General features: G+C 55.5%; 1 protein-coding gene across 1 annotated transcript in view; it reads left to right on the plus strand.

The window, feature by feature from the left end:
• Nucleotides 1-3487: 3487 nt before the first annotated feature.
• Nucleotides 3488-8638, plus strand: part of EVX2 (even-skipped homeobox 2) — a 6521-nt gene continuing 1370 nt past the window's right edge. The window contains exons 1-3 of the mRNA XM_045559144.1: nt 3488-4100; nt 5024-5295; nt 6626-8638. The exon at nt 6626-8638 is cut by the window's right edge and continues 1370 nt beyond it. Coding sequence (XP_045415100.1) covers nt 3674-4100; nt 5024-5295; nt 6626-7351 — 1425 coding nt within the window. The 5' untranslated portion in view covers nt 3488-3673 and the 3' untranslated portion in view covers nt 7352-8638. The remainder of the gene's footprint in view (nt 4101-5023; nt 5296-6625) is intronic.

Below are 8638 nucleotides of genomic sequence, written 5' to 3' on the forward strand. Positions count from 1 at the left end.
TCTTTCATGTAATTCCAACTTTTGAGCAAAAAGTGCTTTTCAGTCGGTATGGAGAAAATTCTTCCCGCAGCCCCTCATCCCGCACCCCCCACCCCATCTGAAAAATTTCTGCCAAGCCACACGGACGTCGGTTGGATTTCTGTCTTGTTTTATTGAGTGGGTCCTGTACCTTCGTAGTAGGAGGTAGGAGGAGTAGCCTGGGTAGGAGGCTTTGACGGCCCCCGAGGCTGCGTCTAAAAACTGGGAACATTTGACAGGCTCATTTCCAGACTCAGCCTCCACATTCTGGGAGAGGCACAAATTTGGGTATTACAGGAATAAACATCAACAGAACTACGTTCATCTTCTCACTACCCAGGCTCAATGTTTTCTAGGTAGGCCTGTTTTTAAATAAGACATGCAAAATGAGAAACCCAAAAATGCTGCCCAAGGCTTTTAACTACGTTCAGACTGGTATATTATCAAAAGTAACTTTAAATCGAGAGCAAATCCCTATGTGGAAGGTTTATCATCTCTGGAAAAGGGATAATAGAATCTATCTCATATAGGTGCTGTGGCTTTAGATGCAAAGACAAAAAGTACTTGGAATTGCATACTAAGAGCTTTATATACGTCCGTCAATACTACTACTAGTAGGTGCCGAATTTACATAAATTTAGGTACATTAAAGTATTGGACAGGAATGCTCACTGTGCCTCATGAAACATTATTGTCTGCAAACACAGTTTAGTGAAAAATTATAGGTGTCTTTTACTGAGTGCTTTCGCTGACACGGTCTGGGATGTGCTTTTTGTAATAAACGTGCTAGAAATGCAATGTTCATGTTATTTAAAAGGTGTAAAATAGTTTCTAAAGTCACTAATCAATGAAGGTGTCGGCAGAGAAACGGTGTTTTCCCTTTTCAACAGACTGAGGTCCAGTTTGGCTCGGCCTTTGGGACCAGAGGCGCCATGTCCTAGAGGAAGGGAAGATGTGGGAGACCAGCGGACTGGGTGATGGAGGAAGGGGTTGACGTCCTCACCCCAGCCCCCAGTGGCGGCTTCCGAGATTGAAAAGCAACTCACAACCCGTGAAACCGCGAGGAAAACAGATGGGGGCGCCAAATGACAGCAATAAAGGCATCCACGGATTTCCGCCCAGGCAGCATCTCCGCTCACCCGCACCCCCGCCAGGCTCCCCCCCCCCAACGCCGCCGAGTCCTCCACAGACTCAAGCCTGGACCAAGGTGTCCCATTCAGTCCTCGAGCCAGTGGGGACTGGGTAGGGGGATCCTTCCCGGGTCACTGGGGCAGCGACTGCAGGAGTGGTGAAGCTGGGGCGTCAGAGCTGCGGAGTAGGGAGGGAGCAGGTGGGGCCGTTCGTGGGGCCAGGACCCGCCGCGCTAATGGCCGGAAAGCCCTCATGGGGAGAACGCAGTGCTCAGGGCTGGGTGACCGCTGGGGCAGGGGCGGAGGTGGACGCTCGGTTGTCCTAGTCCCCATGCCAGACGCCCACTCTGCGTTCCCTGCCGCCATCCTCCGCCTCCAGGCACTGCTTGCCTATTGAGCTTTCCGTTTATTCCCTTAAAGAGGTGGAATTGATTTTCTAAGCAAAGCTTGAGTTATTGGAATAAGTTGGTGCCGAGGGTAACAGGAGAGAAACTTTTGGCATTGACTATATGTGTGTATATATGTATATAAATATACTTCACACCTCACCTCCCCTTACATTCCTGACGCGCCCCCAACGGGTCCAAGGTTAAAAGGAAAGCGCCAACAGACACCGGCAAATAGATCTCGGGTTTGCTCCTAACACACCCCGATGTGCTGGGTGTGTCAGGAAGGAGGAGAGGAGGGGGCCCCGGTTGGGGTCTCGGTTGACGTTAAGGCGGGGATGCAGGACCTGCGCCCAGCGCCCAGATTGCCCGGGTCTCTCGCCCGCTTCAGCTCACGGGTGGACCTCCGTGTCCCGTCCCTGTCCTCTCGTCCTGCCGGTGTCCGCGGATCTCTTCTCCCTTGGGCTGCAGGCTGGCCGGCGAGCGCTGTGCTTCCGGGGTCTGGGAAGGGTGGGGTGCAACCAGGGGAGGAGATGAGGAGAGGCCTTGAGTGAAGATTGATCTTCGTTAAAATGGTTGCCATCGGCGTCATTATGACTATCAAACTTATCGTCAAGAGGCTCAGCCGCCGCGCTCAGGCCTCAGGGAGCTGCCGCAAGGCTGGTTGGCGACTCTCCACGCTCGGACTCAGCGCTGGGAATACCTGTGGCCACAGGTAAGGGACTGGGATTGAGGAGGGGAGGGAAGAGAGAAGGAAAAAAGGCAAAGTGGGGAAGGGAGGGCAGCCCGATCATAGGGGAAGAAGATTGTCTCTTTTTTACCCCTTTGACTTTGAAATCTAGCGGCTTTGTCACAAATAATTCTGTTTGAGGAGGGAGGGGAAACGTTGGCAATGTAAAAGTGGGTTCAGAGCGGCCCGTATGGCGCTGTAAATCGTGACTATATTTAAAGTTAGCTGTCGAATTCTGCTATCATAATCGTCCAACCTAGTTCATTTCCCCACCGCCCCCCACCCCAACAATGCGTAGGCGAGAAGCCTATTCATCAGCAGGATTATAAAAGTAAAAAACAGGGGACTTCAAGTTAAGAATTCACACTGCAAACGGTGTTAGAAAATCAGAGAGGACCTAATGATTTCCGTTTGGAGGCGCGGGCCCAATGCACCTCCCCGGCCACGTAGCAAGAAAGCACTTTCAAAACTCTAGGAGATTCGTTCTCATTCTCTCTCTCTCTCTCTCTCTCTCTCTCGCTCTCGCTCTCGCTCTCTCTACTGGGGTGGGAGGAGAGCATCCAGGCTGAAGCGAAGAAGTAGGGAGGAAGGGAACTCGGCGTCCTATTTGGTAAATAAAATACATATTTGGTTCTGAAATCCAAAAGATAAGTAATCCAGACAGGAGCGGCTCAAGGTCTTCTCCTTACGCAACTCTTCCTGCATCCTCCCCCTTGTCCCCCCCTCCCACTTACGCCCCCGGCTTGTAAATGTTAAAAAAAAAAAAACACCTTCCGGAGGATCCACTCTGGAAAGTCAAAGCATTATCTATTATTTAACACGTATCTATGTCCGAGGAAAAATGAGGAAGGAGCTGCATGATTAGGACCTAAGGGGCAACCCAACAAACTGAGAGCGTAATGATGCCCCTAAATGAAGGGGGAAATGTGCCGCCGTGCGCTCTATTAATCAGACTGTCAGTTTCACCCCCGAGGCCAAACCCCCGGGCGAGCAGAACTGGCTCTGAGCGGGCAAAGGACCGGAGCCTTCCTCCTCACTTGTCTCTTCTCGCCTCCTACCTGGATCTATTTGTCTGCTCTGAAGCCGCCTTCATTACCCACTGACAGGAGCGTGTATTTATTTGCTTATAAACCTGTTACAATAAATGATTATTCGAACGGCGTCATTCGTACCTTAATGACGAGCGGGCGCTACTTTTTGATGAATGACATCTCGGGCTCGGAAGGATGTATGGGTCATTTTGACCAGTCATTCCCTCGCTCTGGCATCCCACAATTTTTCCGCCTCCCTCCGAAAGAGATAATAATATTTAGAGGCGCTCGCTGGGGCTGAATGAGAATTAGCCCTAGGCGCAGCCCATCATTAGGACGGGACAGCCAGGCCACTGTGACATTTTTAAGAAAGCTGAGATGATGGAAAGAATAAGAAAAGAGATGATTCTGATGGAGAGAGGGCTGCACAGCCCAACGGCCGGCAAGAGGTTCTCCAACTTGTCCGACTCGGCTGGCAATGCAGTGCTGGAGGCCCTGGAAAATTCGCAGCACCCGGCTCGCCTCAGCCCGCGCCTGCCGTCCGCCCCCCTGCACGGCGCTCTGGGAGACCTCCCAGCCAAGGGCAAATTCGAAATAGACACTTTGTTCAACCTGCAGCACCCGGGCAGCGAAAGCACCGTCTCCTCCGAAATCACCTCCGTCGCCGAGAGCCGCAAGAAGCCGGGCCATTATTCAGAGGCAGCCGCCGAGGCCGACATGAGCAGCGACGTGGAGGTGGGCTGCTCAGCGCTTCGCTCCCCCGGAGGCCTCGGGGCTACGCCGCTCAAGGAAAACAATGGCAAAGGTAACCTGGGCGTCCGCGCCGCGCTCTCCAGTCCCATTCTCCTTTTTCCTCCTCGGCTTCAGCTGCCCCTTCCTGGTGCCCTTGCCCCTCTCCGACCCTCCACAAGCAAGCAACACCGAGCTGGCTCGGGCGGGGGCGGGACGCATGCCAGGGACCATGCCCTCGGTTCTGCTCCTTGAGCTTTCTAGCGAAGCGCACAGGCCTGTAGAGCCTGGGACGCCAGGCCCCGTCCGCCCTCGCTCCTGAATCCGAGAAAATGTTTCTGCGTTCGGGGCTAAGAGCTGGAGCAAGCCGACAGACCCCTAGTCAGCAGCTGAGTCGCTCTTGGGGAACGTGCCCTGGGCAGCTGCTCTGAACCCCGCTGCCTCTGAGCCTCCAGGGCTGGGTGGAGGAGGCATTCTTCCGGGTAAGTCGGAGGGAGCCTCTCCTGGCGCCTCTGCTCCACCCGCTTAGGTCACTAGGAGAAAGAGTTGAAAAGTAGATTTCACCCCCTAACGGCTCGGGTTTGAGCTGTTGCTGTTTTGCAAATCTTAAAATGTTGTTGATGAAACCCAAAAGGTTGTCAAAGAGCGGTTAGAGGCCGTACAGAAAGCTGCCTTGCGGTCTCTAGACCAGGTCAAACCCAGAGCTTCTCAAACTGCGCCCAGAGGTAGATATTTTCCCTCGGCCAATTTTCCTCCTTGGTTGAAAATTTCTAATTTTTAAAAAAGAAATCACCTAATTCAGTTTCTATTATTTGGTTATGAAGGGCACCCCAAACTTTATTGATTCCATTAACAGCAGCAATTTGTAAGCATGACAGACCCCATCAATTCCGGCAGCGACTCTCCTTCTTGACGCGCCTTCCCACATCCGCGCGCACCACCAGCACAGGGCCTTCGGTCCTACAGAGACTCATGCGCTGTCGGCCGTTTGTTTGCCAGGGTACGCAGAAAGCGGCTCGGCCCCGGGCACCACAACGTCGGCGTCGGGCTCGGGCCTTGGCAGCCTTCATGGAGGCGGCGGCGGCAGCGGCGGGGGCGCGGCGCTGGGCAGCTCTGGCTCCGGCGCGGATCAGGTGCGGCGCTATCGCACGGCGTTCACCCGCGAGCAGATCGCGCGCTTGGAGAAGGAGTTCTACCGGGAGAACTATGTGTCCCGGCCCCGCCGGTGCGAGCTGGCTGCGGCGCTCAACCTGCCCGAAACCACCATCAAGGTATCGATTCCAGCGCGCGCCTGCTCTGGCCTCCCCGGGGGCGTCTGGGTTGATTTGTTTCTTTTTCCTCTTTCTCCTGTCTGGGTGGCTAGATTTAGCTATGGGCCTGGAAGTCCGTGGGTCGTAGTCACTAAAGGAATTGGCTTGCTTATTTCTCGGCTGGCAAATCCAAACGGTTGGCCGCACTGGCTGACCTAAGAAGGCCCCCATATGGCCGCTCCAATGCCGAAGAACGCTCGCCTCTGCTCGATTGTGCCCAAGGCCTGCCCAGATGCCCCGTCGCCCATGCCCATGGCCCCACTTTCCCCTAGGCAGCAAAGAGCCAGGTGGTCTTTGTTCCTCCAGCACGAACCAGAGGTAAAACTTTTCATTTGCTCTTGATCTTGGAGATTTATTTTCCACATAAATCGTTACATGGAGTAAAGGATACTGTAATTTTAAAAATCGATTGGGTTGAGAAAGTAGTTTCCCAAACATTTTTCTCTTGGGTAACGGGAAAAGGGCAACCTCCTGGGGGGAATACGCAAAGAAATTGTCCTTATTTATATATAACTTCAGGTTATTAATTTTATTATACGTCTGGGAGAGATAGCCAGGAGGTTGGGAGACTTGAACACTTCACGGAGCACTTGACACTGTAGAAAAAGAAGAAAACTCCACAGGGGTAGGGGAGGGGTATGGAAGTCTCCCTCTGGTTTGATCTGGCTTTCTTTAATTTCGAGTTGTGACGAATGATGTCTTTATTAGATACTGTTGGGAGGGGTAGAAAAGTCCCCTTCCCAGTTTATGGGAGACATTGCTCTCGTCACTCATTTAAAACAAACGATTCCAACAAAATCATCCCTTCAATATAAAAATCGGACCCATGCCCCTAGGGGCAGGTCCTTTCAGCTTGGAGGGCTCAAGACCTCTCTCAGAGATCTCTCAGAAAAGCTGCACAGCAGCCTCTCTTCAAAGGCTGCTCAGAATCCCCGTGCAAATCCTGGGATTGAGAGACGGGTGCTCGGCGAGGCCAACACCGGTGGGTGGCAGGAGGGAGAGGATAGCTTGGGGATGGGACAAGAAAACGCATGAAGTAAGGGAGCAAAGGCCCCAGGAGCCGCAGCAGCTGAAAACAGGGGAGAAGACTGAGGAGGGTGTGCCCACGTTGGTCCACACACAGCCGTCCACACTTTGCCAGCTGGGAGAGCAGAGGGGACTCGGCCTAGGCTTGGTCGGAGTGCAGTAGACCAGGCCATTTGGAGGTCCGGGAGGGGCGGGGAGGCCCTGGGTGGAGGCCGGGAACACCGGGAGCTCCCTAACCGGGGCCGTGGCGCGGCTCTCCCTGCAGGTATGGTTCCAGAACCGGCGCATGAAGGACAAGCGGCAGCGCCTGGCCATGTCGTGGCCGCACCCGGCCGACCCCAGCTTCTACACCTACATGATGACGCACGCGGCCGCCACCGGAAGCCTGCCCTACCCCTTTCACTCGCACGTGCCACTTCACTACTACCCGCACGTGGGCGTCACGGCGGCGGCAGCAGCGGCTGCAGCTTCTGGCGCTGCGGCGGCGGCATCGTCGCCCTTCGCCACTTCCATCCGTCCTCTAGACACCTTCCGTGCCCTCTCGCATCCCTACTCGCGGCCGGAGCTGCTGTGCAGCTTCCGCCACCCGGGTCTCTACCAGGCGCCCGCGGCCGCCGCGGGGCTCAACAGCGCGGCCTCGGCCGCAGCGGCCGCAGCGGCTGCAGCTGCTGCAGCCTCTTCTGCGGCGGCGGCCGGGGCGCCCCCCAGCGGCGGCTCCGCACCCTGTTCGTGCCTCAGTTGCCACAGCAGTCAGTCGGCGGCAGCAGCCGCGGCAGCCGCAGCTGCAGCCCTGGGCTCCCGGGGTGGCGGCGGTGGCGGCGGCGGCGGCGGCGGCGGCAGCGGCGCAGGGGCCACGGGCGGTTCAGACTTTGGCTGCAGCGCCGCGGCACCGCGCTCTGAGAGCGGCTTCCTGCCCTACTCGGCTGCGGTGCTTAGTAAAACCGCCGTGAGCCCGCCAGACCAGAGGGACGAGGCTCCGCTCACCAGATAACTACGTCGCCACCGCCAGGGGGCTGCGCCTGCGTGTGCCCGGGAGTCCCCTGTGCGCCCCCTGCGCCCTCTGCGCGCTGCCCGCTGCTACCGCTGCCGCCAGGGGGCGCCCCGGGGCGCGGGAGGCTGAAGGGAAACTGCCCTGAATTGAGGGGGAAAGAGCCGGCCCGAAAGCCTGGAGGGCGTCCCCCCAAATTATTTCTATTTTTGTATTTGCCACCCAGCCATCTCTCCTGCTCTTCCTCCTCTGTTTCCCGCCGCCCTAGCCCCACTTTCCGCCTCTGTTCTGAGCTCTTGGTCTCCCCGAGGACAATGTTCCCCACTCCCAAACCAGTCCTCTCGGGTCTCTAACCCTGGCTGTGCGCTTTCAGGCCCAGATCACACGACTGAACCGCGTGGCCAGAAGCAATGGAGAACCACAACAAAGAGAGAGGGGAATGGTGTGCGCCGGTGCTTGGGAGAGGGGGAGGAGTCACTCCGGAGGTTGCTGCTGCTGCTTTTTTACTTCTATCCTTCCTTTCTATTCTTTAAACGAGGGTGGGGGGAGGTGGCAAATTTTCTCTTGGCCTGAGCTTGTTAGGGGCCCTGCCTGAGGAAAGCGTGAGAATGGACGTCTGAGAAGGCCGGGAGGGCGAATGGAGAGCGCGGGCGGCAGCGGGAGTGTTTGTGAGATTGTTTACTGCGTTCAGGAGCAAGGCGGGGAGGGCTGTGGCCGCCTTTCCCGGGAAGGACAAAGCCGAGGTGGGAAGGGGTGGCCATCGGGCCTCCTCCTTCTCGGTCCACAACCGTTCTCTGTTTTGAGTCTTTAGTTTCAGTGCTGATGGAATGGAAGTGTCTTGCATATTTTATGCAAAAAGTGATGGCTTATGAGGTTACCCTAGCCAGGCCAGGGAAAAGAAGGGAACCGAAGGGAAGGCGGGTGGGGAGGGCAAGATAGATCGCTGTAGTATTTGGAGAGGCGTTTTCAGCTCAATTTTCCAACTACCGGGTTCCACTCGATCTGGGAAATACTTGAATCTCTAGATACATGATATTATCCTGAAGCATTTCCTTAGACACTTTTCTAAGTTCGAACTCTATTCCCCTCGCCCCCTTCTCTCCTTGCTTTCCTTTTCCTCGGGTGAAATGGTTCTTGGCATATTTCTCAAGCATGTGTATTGCTCCTTCGCCTCTGCAAAGCCACCGCTGGGTTGCTGAGACCCGCTCTGCCAACCTGGTTACTGGAGGGGTTTCCTTGAACTTGAAGAAAGGTACATCAAAACCCACCAGTGTTAACTGCCACGTCAAT

This window comes from Lemur catta, chromosome 8 (assembly GCF_020740605.2).
Source record: "Lemur catta isolate mLemCat1 chromosome 8, mLemCat1.pri, whole genome shotgun sequence".
Classification (NCBI taxonomy): domain Eukaryota; kingdom Metazoa; phylum Chordata; class Mammalia; order Primates; family Lemuridae; genus Lemur; species Lemur catta.